Here is a 13,284-nt window from a genome sequence, read left to right as displayed (position 1 = left end):
TTAGGAGTTAGTCCAAATTTAGTATATGGTATGTGTATAAATAGAGTGTGGGTAGCATTTGAAAATCACACTTAAAATACATTGGAAATTGAATGAAATTATTTTCTTCTCCCTTTCAATTTCATGGGTCAGTAGCATTTTGCTTATTCATTTCCATTTCCTTGTTTCTTTAAAACGAAAAAATAAAGGGTAAATTATACCATTAGTCACTAGATTATGAATAAGTTTTCATTTTGGCCACTTAACTAAAAAAGTTATAAATTGGTCACTTAACTATTCAATTTTTTCATTTAAGCCACTGGGTTGTTAAAATCAATGTTATATGGCTTTCTCTGTTAGCACTGCCCGCACCAATCAAAAGCTCTCTTTTCCCTTCTCTTCTACAATTTAATTTTTTTCATTAAACAACTTTGGCGTCACAAATTTGCAAACCAAAACTCAGATAACTTTTTTCTCTGATCTTTGACACTGACCATCAGATCGACTTGGATCCAGGGTATGTTTTTCTACTCTTTGATGGATACTGATCTATCGTACTGGTCGTCAAATTGTTGCTTGGAACTCGCTAGCGGAACTTTTTGAAAAAAAACTTAACAATCGAGCGACTTAAATAAAAATTTTTGAATAGTTCAATGGCTTAAATGGAAACATTCAAATAATTCAGTGACTAAATTGTAAATTATTTTAGTTAAATGACCAAAAAAGAAAAATATGCATAGTTTAATGCCTAGTGGTGTAATTTACCAAAACTAAAATAATGCTAAAATGATGCAAATGTATGAAGTTACGGCAACATCAACAATAACCTTATAAATACTTCTTGCACATGTCCAACTCCCATTAGAGTAATGGGCTAATGGCACTTCAACAATTTGAATAGTTGAGTCCAATAAAGTATTTAAGTTTAAAAACATTTGAAATATTGAAATGTATAGATAGCATTTACTCAAATATTCGGTATGTTTAGTTTTCTTGTATTTTTCTATTCGTTTTTTGTTTCCTCATTTGAGAGTTTGCTTCCACTTTATTTCGGTGTATTAGAGAATTTTCTTTGTGAATTCTCGTTTTTTCGAGAGATAAGTTGACTTAAGCGAATTTGAAGCGAATGAATCTTCTAAAGTCGCACGGTTTGGCAGGCTAAAATTTTAGTCCCGTATCAATGACATAAAAAAGTCAACCTTATGTAACTCTCTTAATCTATTATAAATGATCTTTTTCTTCATCTGCTCCCTCCATTCTCTAACCACTTCCCCCTTTCTCTCTCTCTCTCGACTCCCCTTATTCTTCCTCGTGATTCTCCGCTTTTAAGGTGAACCAACATCTCTAACCTCCTTGTCACATTCTTATATCAATAGTATCATTGAGCGCAAATGATCTAATACTAAAAAGAAGTTGCATGCAGAAAATCATAAGAAATAATTTGAACTCGTGAGTGCTAAATACGAATCTGTATCCGACATAATAATCACAAAAAGACATTTCAAAGTTATTTTTATGTTTTTAAAGAGTTCTAAAAAAGTGTATCCATATACCCATGCACGCACACATTCCACACAAGCAAGAATAACATGAAATCTAATTCTTGAACCCAATAATTAGTTAACAGAATAAAAAGAGGATAGAATATTGAGTAAGCGTAGAACATACAAAATTCAAACCATAGAAAATGGAGCAATAAAAAAGAATATGCAATAGCATTATTCAACCATGAATGAACATGAAAAATCCTTTAATAAATAAAATAAAACCCTAGAGAATCAACAAATTAAAGCCTAAGAATACACTAGACATGAAGTCAAGAACCAATATATATATATATAGGAATTAAAATTTGAGAGAAATTTCATTTTAATCCCTTAGGACGAAGTTACTTTAGAGATTAGAAATGAACAATAAAATATTTAGACTCAAAGTGCAAATTCACCGTCGTATTAACTCGTGATTGTATAAATTTCGAAAGGAGCTGTATAATCATTTTACTATTTTTGGGTGCTGAGGCCACCGCCTGCCTGTCTTTCTCGTTGGGTATATGTATGACGGATTTGAATAAAATGAATAACTTTTTAATTGTTTTTCAAAATGAAACCCCCCCCCAAAATAAAAAGTTTAGGCACTCTATCTTTATCCTATTTGAAAATTTGAAATTTAGTCCATTTTTTTCAATCTATAATAATTTAATTCCTCTACTTCTTGCTTATATAGCTCCATGTGATTATAAATTGACCATGTGAACAATTCTTTTTAATTTTAAAACGACACATAATTCAATTTAACGAAATTTTTTAGCAGTATTATCAATTGAATTCTCAGTTATTAAATCACAAGAATAGAGAAATTACATTCCTAAAATTAAAAATAAAAGGACTAAATTTTAAATGTATAAGAAGTAAAAGGACTAGAACTTAAAATTATACCAGAAGCATTAACATTCGCTTTGAAACTAAGCTTGAGCTGGCAAAGATTGGTACGTTTTCAAAGATTACAAAATTCAAAAAGAAAAAAAGATTCTCTAAAAACATCTCTTAATTTATTTTGTTCACATGATAGTAAATGGACCCATGTAATGAGAGTCAACGGTTAAGATGCTATAAAAGAGAGGTAAAAGTAATCAAATCTAACGGTAGTGAGAGTCGCGTTGATTTAAAGCCAATATGGCCTAGCGCTAAGACCCCTGAAAAGACCCTCTTATATAAACCCTAGCTATTGCCGCCGTCTCTTCCCCCAATTCTCTACGTTCCATTCCTCTCGGTTCTACTTAACGCAAATAGTTCGAGTTTCGTAATCAATGGTGACTCCTCTCCCTTTCTCTTGATATTATAATTTTTTTGCTAAATTTTTGCTCTTTTTTTTTGTGTGTGTGTGTATTTTGCTGATTTGGTTTGATTTAGAATCTGGAATGGTAATTTATGATTTTAATTTTGATATTTTTTGTTCTTTTTTTTTTTTGCCTTATTTGTGGTGCAGGCTTTACCGAACCAACAGACTGTTGATTATCCGAGCTTTAAGCTCGTTATCGTCGGCGATGGAGGCACTGGTATTTTTCTTTTTTCTTTCACTGCTCGTAGATTGTTGTTTTATAAGTCTTTTTTTGTACGGAAAGAAAAAAGAGAAATATTTGCTATTTATTTTAGTTATTGAGTTCATTTATATGAATGGTTAAAACCTTGTAAGCAATGATACGAATACGAAATGATCATACGAAGCACGATAAAATTTGTTTTTATATAGTAATATACAGTGAAGATTTAGAATTTTTATTTTTGATTAAAATATTAACATGTAAGTAACTTTTGAAATCTTTAATCTTGAAAACACCTTAATATGATGTTAATGCTCTCAAATTTTGAATTATACAAAGGTTTAGATTACACTTTGTGATTCATTGGAATGAAAGGCTTTTAAGTTCATCCGAACACTATATTATGCATTGTTTTGAGCTTATTTGATCGTGTTACAATGGGGTTTTGCAGGAAAGACCACATTTGTGAAGAGGCATCTGACTGGAGAGTTTGAAAAGAAATATGAGCGTAAGTGACTACGTTGTTTTTGATAAAAAATCTTGGTTTGATTGGCTTGTTATGAAATTCTTATTGGGATTGCTTTATTGATTTGATTGTGCAGCAACTATCGGTGTGGAGGTTCACCCTTTGGACTTCTTCACTAACTGTGGGAAAATCCGATTCTACTGCTGGGATACTGCTGGACAGGAAAAGTTTGGTGGTCTTCGAGATGGTTACTAGTAAGTGGTTTTATGCATCATGAATGAGTTTTAACTTGTTGGTGTTTGTTTGCCATGCATCATGGGTTCATATCTATATCATGATGTTTGCTTTATTATTTTGTATGATCCTTAAATGAATGTTAACATGGCAAAGTAATTAGTTTTAGTTATGGTTTGAAGATTCTGTTTTTCCTTTTCTGCACCCATCAGCTTATATAAATTTAAATGTTTTATGTGTTGCTATTATTGCTTTATTAAGTGTTGTATTCTCCATGCACATCGTGTTGCAGTATCCATGGGCAATGTGCTATAATTATGTTTGACGTTACTGCCCGTTTGACATACAAGAATGTTCCTACCTGGCACCGTGATCTTTGCAGGTGTGTTGAAGTTGTCTTATTGTTTATGGTTTCGTTTTTGGCTTTTGTGGATGAACTTCACGTTAACTATGTTGTATCAAATGCAGGGTGTGCGAGAATATTCCTATTGTTCTATGTGGTAACAAGGTTGATGTTAAGAACAGGCAGGTTAAGGCAAAGCAGGTTACATTCCACAGGAAGAAGAATCTGCAATACTATGAAATCTCAGCCAAGAGCAACTACAATTTCGAGAAGCCTTTCTTGTACCTTGCCCGGAAGCTTGCAGGGTAACCTAACTTACCTTTTCGTGCTTGTAATAATGTTTATATGCCAATGTTTTTGATTGTTGCCTAATAATTATATCTGTTTGGATGATTTTAGTGATCCTAATCTTCACTTTGTGGAGTCGCCTGCTCTTGCTCCTCCTGAAGTACACATCGACTTGGCTGCACAGCAACAGTAAGTATTGCTTGCCAAAAACTTGTTTTTACATTTTTCATTTCGTATTGCTGTTATCAGCTTGGTTATCTGAGTCAGTTACAAAAACTTCTTTATTAGTTATAAAACTGCAGCTATCTGAGTCTACCAACTTGAACTGAAATTTGAATGACATGCTCGATTTACTTAAAACCTGAACCCACAAATAGTTTAAAATCTGAATTCAATCTAGATTTTTCTGATTCGAACCCAATCAAACCCGCTTAGTTGACAGGTCTTTGGATATGTACGTCCGGAAGATATGTGAAAATAAAACCATTACCCTCCCTCTTTCACATCATCATACTCGTGTCTAGTTTTATGTGTCGGACATATACTTGATGTTCAACACTGATATATATATCGGTATTAAATCGAACATTATGATATATTGATTGCTCCCCTTTTTTTATCATTCGAAAATCAAACCCTTTGATATATTGGTGTTAAACGGAAGGCTGTGTTTTTGATTAATCCGTTTTGATAATGACAGACATGAAGCTGAGCTTGCAGCAGCAGCTAGCCAACCTCTTCCAGATGATGATGATGATGCATTTGAGTAGAGAAGAGAATAACAATATTAGCTTTTTCACTGCCACTGCCTGAAGTTTGGGGTCTAAAAAAACAATTTCGATCTCCTTTTTTCATTAAAATTTTCGAAAAAATCATATGGGTGCAGGGTGCAGGGTGCAGGGTGCAGGCTGAGTCTGGTGTTTGTCAGCTATATTTGAGAGTACAGTTTTTACCATTTAGACCAGTTTCTTTTGTCTTTGTTTTTTTCTTTTGGGTTATTGGATTTGTGTTCCCTTCAGCATGGATTTTGCTTTTATAGTAAAATCCCTTTCCTTTATAAGAACCAACAAAAAGAATTCCCTATAAAGAATGTCCCCTTTCCTTAAAATGCTACATGGATTTTGTCTTGTTTTTATTAAGTTTATTCATCGTTTGTGCCTGTTATAATACACATTCATTAAATAAAAATATCGAATTTAACAATAATTTGTCTGATCGTATTTGGTTTTAAAATTTTAATTTATTAATTATTTAATGAAATTTTAATTATTGAAGTCTTATTAATAGTTTTTTATTAAAACATCTTCAATTGAAATTTATAGTTTTTTTTATATTTCGTTAAGATAAAATATTATTTTAGAGAATTAATTTAGCATATAATTCATTGAAGAAAATAAGAATACGGTGAAAGTAAGTTCAAATATAAATTATTAAAATTTAAGATAATTTGATTTTATTTAAATTTGAATGATTTAAACCTACATTCATTAGAATCAGAATATCAAATTAAAACAAACCAAATTGATTTATTGGAGCTGGGACTACAATATAATTATTAATTAAATAAAAGTATTTTCAATAAAATAACGACTGTAAATTAAATTAAATTCAGATAAAAATAAACTCAAAAAAACTAAATAAAAGCTCCTAATTTTTTTAAAAATAACCCCCCTAGTTTGAGTCCCCCGACTGTCGAAAGAAGTTGGCTCTTTAATCTCTATCGTTGTCGGTTCGGAGCACATCAAGACGACCTAATAAGGTCTATAAAAATGCTGTCTGAGTGAATTAAAACAAGCACTAGTCAAGATGCCCACCCAGCCTCCACATGGTTCCAACCAAAAGGTGAGGGGGCAAATGAGAGCTGGTCTTACCCATTGCCAACATGCTTACACAAGGTGGGGTTCTTTAGGGTATCCAAAACGACACTGTGTCCCCAATTTTCAGACGATTACTGTCGGTGCTACGATAATAATTTTTTTTTTAATTTTTGTACAAAAAACCTCTCGAAATCAATTGGCAATATTGACTAACCCTTTCGTTACAAATATTTTTCGAAATTGTAGACAGTTAGTCATGAGATATACTTCATTTCTATGAGCGGGTAGCAAACTCCGACCACACCATACCTCAGTTAGCATTGTTACTATTGTAACAATTAAGAATACATGAGTTCGAGCACGCTTAAATGTGTTTTTTTTTCAGTTTAAGAATTGAGAAGGGATTATAGTTAAAAATATGCATTGCATCAAAAAATAATTTTTTGTAAAATTTAAATTGGAGTATTACTATTTGAATTCAAATATAGATTAATTAAATTTTTGTTGGATATTCAAATCTTATAAAAATTTTCTAAAATTCAAAAACTAAAAAATTATGGATTTGGATATCCTACTTCGTTATCTGCAAAAGAAAAAATTTGATTTCAAGGACGAAATCAAAATCTTTTGAGGAATAAAGATAAATTTATAAATTTTAGGGATTGAAAAGATTTGTTTAAAAAATTAAATTAAATAATTAATTTTTGTAATGGCAAAATGTTAACTTCTCAAGGATTAAAAATTAAATTAAATAATTAATTATTACGAGAGGCCCTTAAAAGTTAATTATTATGAGGAGTCAAACTTACAAAAATAAAACGGATTCTAATAATAAATATCTAAAGGTTAACATTTACTTTAGTTTTTTTTTGAACAATCTCAATATAAGTTCGATCATATTTTTTTTGTTACACAATATCTAAAACTACCCATAATCACTCCTCAATCCATAAATAGAAGATAATACGTTTCAGCACATTTAAACCCATATTCTATTGCATTGACAAGAATGAATATCCGTATTTATCTGAACTTATGTTATTCATTACCGTCCTGATGGGTGCTCGAAGTTTTGGCATTAGGGATCCTCCAATCTCAAACTTGACAACATGCCATTAAAATTTTCTACTAAGATTAAGAAATAGACTTGACATAGAGCACATATGCCTGCATGTGGATGATTGCCTATATATGTTTTCAAATTTGGGAATTTATTAATATAAAAAAGAATATCCGTAACAATCCGATTTCAGTCGGTATAAGAAAAATACAATTTTTAAAAATGAATTCTATAAATTTAATTAGTGAAATTATAAATAGAAGGATTTATGTGTCTAGTACGAAAATATGTTATTAGATGGTCAAGTAATTATAGTATAGGTACTAAATTATAGAAATAAATTGGTATTGAATTTTAATTTACAAAATGTAAAGGGACTTATATAACAATTTAATCAAGGATCAAATGACTATTTGGCCTTTATTGGTTCATGAATTAGTGGGAAAAGATGATCTTACCCATTCATTATACTTAGTTGACTAACATTAAATTATGACTAATATTTTAAAGGTTAATTAAGCTTAATTAGCTTAATTATACCACTAATTATTTGTATGTGTGTATATATATATATATATATATTCTAGTGGAGGGAAAGAGAAGATATATCCCATCATCTTTTCCAAGTGTGCTGTACCAAGCTAAGAAAAATATGAAGAAATTAGGTTTTTCTTTCATCACATTTTAGCTAGCGATGAAGTGGAATCGTTGAGGGTCAAAGGTGAGGGCGAACAACGGATGGTGAAATTGATCTCGGATGTGACTAGATGTAGATTTTTGAGTAGTCAAGCATCTAATTCAACGGCTCAGCACGATATTCATTTACTACCTTTTTTTGTATGTGTATATGAGTTCGAGTTATATCGCATGCACTTAGGACATTTATGACATGAAATTGAGTGTACATTTTGATATATTTGGTAATTTGTTCTAAATGGTTTATAAAGTTGAATCTTACCATTTAATTAGTAACTAGTTATGTTAGTTAATATGAGTTTGAAAGTGGTAATAGGTTGCTCGAATATGGATATATGAATTTCTATAATTTTGTGGTGTTTGATTGTATGTATTTGTGTAAAATTAAGAATTGGAGATTGAGGTAAAGCTTAGATATATTTACGATATAAATTGGTATGTTTTGAATGTTTGAAATTGAGCATTTTAGGTCATTTTATCTTTAAGTCTCAAGAAGATCATGTCTCGAGATTTCATTAAGGAAATAGCACTATTTGATTTGTTGAAAATAGCCTAGGTCTCGAAACTACTCTTTTAAGTCTCGGGACAATGAAACATCTAACGCCAAATCTTGAAACATCTAAACATCAAAGAAACAATAAGAAAAATAGGAAAAACAGAGGAGGCATGTCTCGAGACTAAATCATAACATTGTCTTGTGACATAAAATAGAAATTTGAAAATTGAATTTGGGTTTGGGTTTGAGTTCTAACTTTGAAATTGCCCCCATAAATTGATGGAATGAAATCAATGAGTACTATTTAAATGCATGTATATGAATTCAATAGTTGATTGTATTGAATGTATTTGTGTCATAATAGTTTGAGTTGCTTTGATCTGATGATCGGGTCGGATATGGGATGTCACAATATCTACCATGTACATTATTATTTCTCAATGATACGGGTCCAAATCCTAGCAAATGGCTAAAGCCCAAAAACACAAATAAGCACAATAAATCGATTCACAACACAACCCCAACATGTTGCTTTAGCCCAAATATAATCGAACCAGGTTCAAGAGATGTTTGCACACGTGTCACCTAAAATAACAAAAGAAACTTCTACGAGCTGAGTAATGAGGAGTGGTAGTTAGATCCGAGCACAACTCTAAGTAGTCAAACAATACAATACAATTCACGCCGCCTGCACCAATTCAAAAACTCTCCCCCCTTCTATTTTTCAGTTCAGTTTTTTTTCATGAAACAACTTTGAACCAAAATCCAACCAACTTTCTTCTCTGATCTTTGCAAATAATCGTCAAAAATAACAGTATAATGACACTTCTGAATAGTTCAATCACTATTTTGTAATTTTTTAAAGCTGAATGGCTAGAACATAAATTTAATAAAAGTTAGGGACCTTGAATATAGTTTACCTTATAATAGAGTATGATATAGGGGTTGGGAGGAGGAAAAGCTTAGCACTTAATAATAGATAGTAACCCTTCGTGGCAATCCCTTATCAATGTTGAAAGATATCAAATTCAGTTAACGTACATAAGAGGGAACGTCAAATGTACATATACCTAGGTGTTAGATGATAGGATGGGTGTTATGCTACATAAATGTAAAATTACAATTTATGATTAAGTTTTTTTTTAACAATATCATTATAAGTTCTGATCATATCTTCATTTTTTTTACACACAATACTTAGAATTACTTATAACTTCCCCCAACTAGAGGTGTTTATGGGTCGGGTCGAGCCCAACAAAAATTTCAGGCTCATTTTTCAGGATGGGCTCAGGTATAAAATTTTGCCCAAGCCCGACCTGGATACAAATGCTAAAATCCAAGTCCTGCCCGGCCGTATTAATTTCTTTTATATAATTTTTTTTTAAAAATATTATATATAAAAAATACTAAAAACATTAAAATAAATGTTTCTCAACAAATTGGAAATAAGTTTAACACTAAGATAAATGCAACTTAACAAGCAAATGCCTTTAAAATAGTAACAAAATTAACAACAAAACAAGAGTTATACAAATATCCAAATAATAACAACAAAATAATAGCAACATAATCGTGAAATGGTAGCAAAATAGTGAAAAACAACAAAAAAATAGTAAGAAAATAATAAAAAATAAAAAGAAAATAGCAAGAAATATCTGAGGCCCCACCCATTTTCTAAATGGGCATTATTTTTTACTGAAATCAAATTTTTGAATTTATATTTTTACTTAAATCCTCTCACTTTTTAAACGGGCCATATATCTGTTTAATATCGGATATGGTTTGCTGGAGTGGCATTTGTATAAATTTATTATATTTTCTTCTGCCTCTAATTATTTTCTTGGCATATGATATGATTCCAAAATCATGATTCAACTTTTAATTATTTGCTTCTAAAAATTGTGTCTAATCATTCAAAAAAATCATGTCAATTCATGCCTTTTATAACTATATATTTTAGTAATATTTTGTCAGTCCTGTTATCAAGTGACAAAATTCAGTGCTACATCAAATTAAAATTTATTATATAATAAATTGATAATATTAGTATTATGTCATAAAAATTTAAATTTTATTGATTAAAATATAAATTTATTTAAATATAAATGATTAATTTTTAAATTTATTTAAAAATGTTTTTTTTACTTGAATAATATAAAATAAACATCTTTTTTTAGTTAAACAACATATAACTAATATTATTTATCAAAATGTAATGGATTCTACAATGTCATGGGGGACAGGGATGTGTCTGATACCAAATCGAACTCATTTGTGGTTATTTGGGTAGTAACCGATATTTGGGGAATCGATAAGGACAAAATATGTTTTTACCTATTCTTGAAGTGGTCGGTTACTCACCAAATCTATGTCTCACCATCAACACAAACACATTTTTCAAAAAAATTATTTCAACACCTAAATCGATATTGTTGGTGGCAATTTTAGGCACAAGCTTTTGTATTTGTCTAGATCGTCACCAACTATGTTGATTTGGTGCCAAACCCACCTCTCTTCATGGCACTGTAAAATCTATTACAATTTTTTATAAATAATCTTAGTTTTATAGTATTTAAGTAAAATTTATTTATTTTGCATCATTAAAAGTGACAAAAATAGAAGGAAAAAAATACTAACAAGTGATCTAGATGTAATGGTAAGGCACATTATACTTTTAAAAAGAGGATTCAAGTTCGAACTTTGAAGAAGACATTATTAGGATGAACAATTACGAACCTCGTATATAAACCGTAAAATGAACATAAATATACTAAAAAAAGAAGAAGAAGCAAATTGCACCATTATGCAGGCTTTTCCTTTGTTGATGTCCAGAAACGTGTTAAATGATTTTGTAGAAATAATATTTATTAAATTCTTTTTCCATAAACGGTATTTTTGTATCAAACATAATTTTTATTTATTAAAATTTGTTATTATTTTACTTATTAGGTCAATATATTTTGTTTTTGTTTTTCAAAATTTAAAATTTTAGTTTTTTTATAATCATAAAACGTTTACTTATTTTACTAAAACTTTAAATTTACCATTCAACTAAAGTTTTATATTAGTTCTAAAATTTTACGCATTAAATATATTATCACATGTGTAATGGTATATTAGCTTGTTATTTCGACATAATACTCACAAAAAAGTCACTTTGTTTTAGTTTATGGATTCAACTACTACAATTGAGTCGGGACTAAAATATCAAAATTGAAAAATATAAGGACTAAAATAATCAAATTGGAGAACAAAGGTTAAAGTTGCAATTTACTCATAGTATGAGACTGATAACAAAATTTGACTTAATGATTTAATTGCTATCATGTCGGTCAATATTGAAATTTTAAATATACTGAATATTATAATTGAAAAATCTCTAACTTACACATACTACAATCACCAGTAGCAAAATTTAACCAATTTTATTCATTTTTTATGCATAAATAATGATATTATATTATTTTGCTATATCCATGAGCCAAATTACATAATTTATAACTTTGATTTGTCATTAAATTTTATATCTATATATTATATATTTTATTTATTTCAACCATATAATTAAACAAAATCTCATAGGTAAAAGTTCCATGAGGATTGAACCTTTAAACTATTTCAAATACATATTTATTAAATGTGTTCATCATAATTGACTCGATATTCGATTCAGATCGATCCGATATTTTTTAGTCAAATCATGTAGTTCACCTGTATAAGTTCGTACCATCATGCAAGCGAACTAATACTTAAGAGACACGTGTTGACCCTGAAATAAGATACATATTGACATGCATGAGACTTATTTAATCTTAGTACGTCAAATCAAATGATCAGAAACTAAGCTCCAACGAAAACCCTCAATAAACCCATAATAAGAAGTATTTTCAAATTAACTTCCCATTTAATGTCTTAAATTGTAATTTTTCGGCTCACCTAAGAAGGGAAATTTCACAATTTTCCACTTACTAAATGCAGCAAACATTTGTTCATTTCCGTGATATGACATTTCTGACTCGAAATTTGAGGTTATCACAACTACTCCCTTTTTAGCACGTTAGTTAAATGGAAAATTTCAATTAAGTCATTTCAACATAATATTTTTAATTTCGCCCCTTCTTCAAAAATTTTTTCAATTTTATCTCGGCTTTCGATACAAAATTTTGAGTTCATCCTAATTAGAGGGAGTTGAGTCTACTCAGTTTCGAGTCGCACCACTCCCAATTACCATATGCGGGTCTTGTCTAATTTTAGTTTGAGTTTTTATCTATTTATACTTGAAAACTCTAAAAACAAGAAATAAGATCTATTCAATCTCGTTATATTAAAATATTTTTAAAAAATCAGAAAAAATATATAAAATAAAAAGAGAAATGGGTTTGAAAGGTTGGTTAGTTTGTCTAATCTAAACATATATTTAAACCTCTTAACTTTTTGTTCTTTTGTGTTTTCTTTTTAAGTCAAGACAACACATTTGTCACTAAAAAAAGAAAAAAGAAAAGAAAGAAAGACCTTTTTAAAAAAGAAAAATATTGTAACGGTTGAGTTATGTAATAAATTTTGTAGGGACCTAAGGAGGGGCACATGGCCCCAACATGTCTTGGGTGTATTAAGACAAGATTAAGAAAGGAGCCTTTCTGTGGGTACCCCTAATGTTGGGTCCAAGTAAAACATATTTCCCCCACAAACCACAATTGTGAAACCCTAAAATAGACACCCTTGTTTCCCATGTGGACCAATTTAAGACTTACATCCCCAAACTCAAATGGTTCAATTATAAAATTGGCCCTCGAATTATACAAAATTTTTATCAGAAGTGGTACCTAAACTACCAAATTTGTCTCATTTACCCTAAATCACGATAC

General features: G+C 30.0%; 1 protein-coding gene across 1 annotated transcript; it reads left to right on the top strand.

Moving 5' to 3' along the window:
• The first annotated feature begins 2,528 nt into the window (after positions 1 to 2,528).
• Positions 2,529 to 5,458, top strand: LOC105792874 (GTP-binding nuclear protein Ran-3). Its single transcript, XM_012621704.2, has 8 exons — positions 2,529 to 2,788; positions 2,965 to 3,034; positions 3,471 to 3,527; positions 3,622 to 3,739; positions 4,012 to 4,101; positions 4,188 to 4,367; positions 4,462 to 4,539; positions 5,051 to 5,458. The coding sequence occupies exons 1-8, from the start codon at positions 2,786 to 2,788 to the stop codon at positions 5,118 to 5,120; spliced, it is 666 nt and encodes a 221-aa protein (XP_012477158.1). The 5' UTR covers positions 2,529 to 2,785; the 3' UTR covers positions 5,121 to 5,458.
• The last annotated feature ends 7,826 nt before the right edge of the window (positions 5,459 to 13,284 follow it).

Source organism: Gossypium raimondii, chromosome 8 (assembly GCF_025698545.1).
Source record: "Gossypium raimondii isolate GPD5lz chromosome 8, ASM2569854v1, whole genome shotgun sequence".
Classification (NCBI taxonomy): Eukaryota; Viridiplantae; Streptophyta; class Magnoliopsida; order Malvales; family Malvaceae; genus Gossypium; species Gossypium raimondii.
Note: the sequence above shows the minus strand (reverse complement) of the source record. Positions and strands in the feature narration are given on the sequence as shown.

Bases quoted from the DNA above. Each gene is read 5' to 3' on its own strand.
- LOC105792874 (XM_012621704.2), top strand. The intron at 4,102-4,187 runs GTGTGTTGAAGT...TATCAAATGCAG, and splicing joins TGGCACCGTGATCTTTGCAG to GGTGTGCGAGAATATTCCTA. The intron at 4,368-4,461 runs GTAACCTAACTT...GGATGATTTTAG, and splicing joins CTTGCCCGGAAGCTTGCAGG to TGATCCTAATCTTCACTTTG.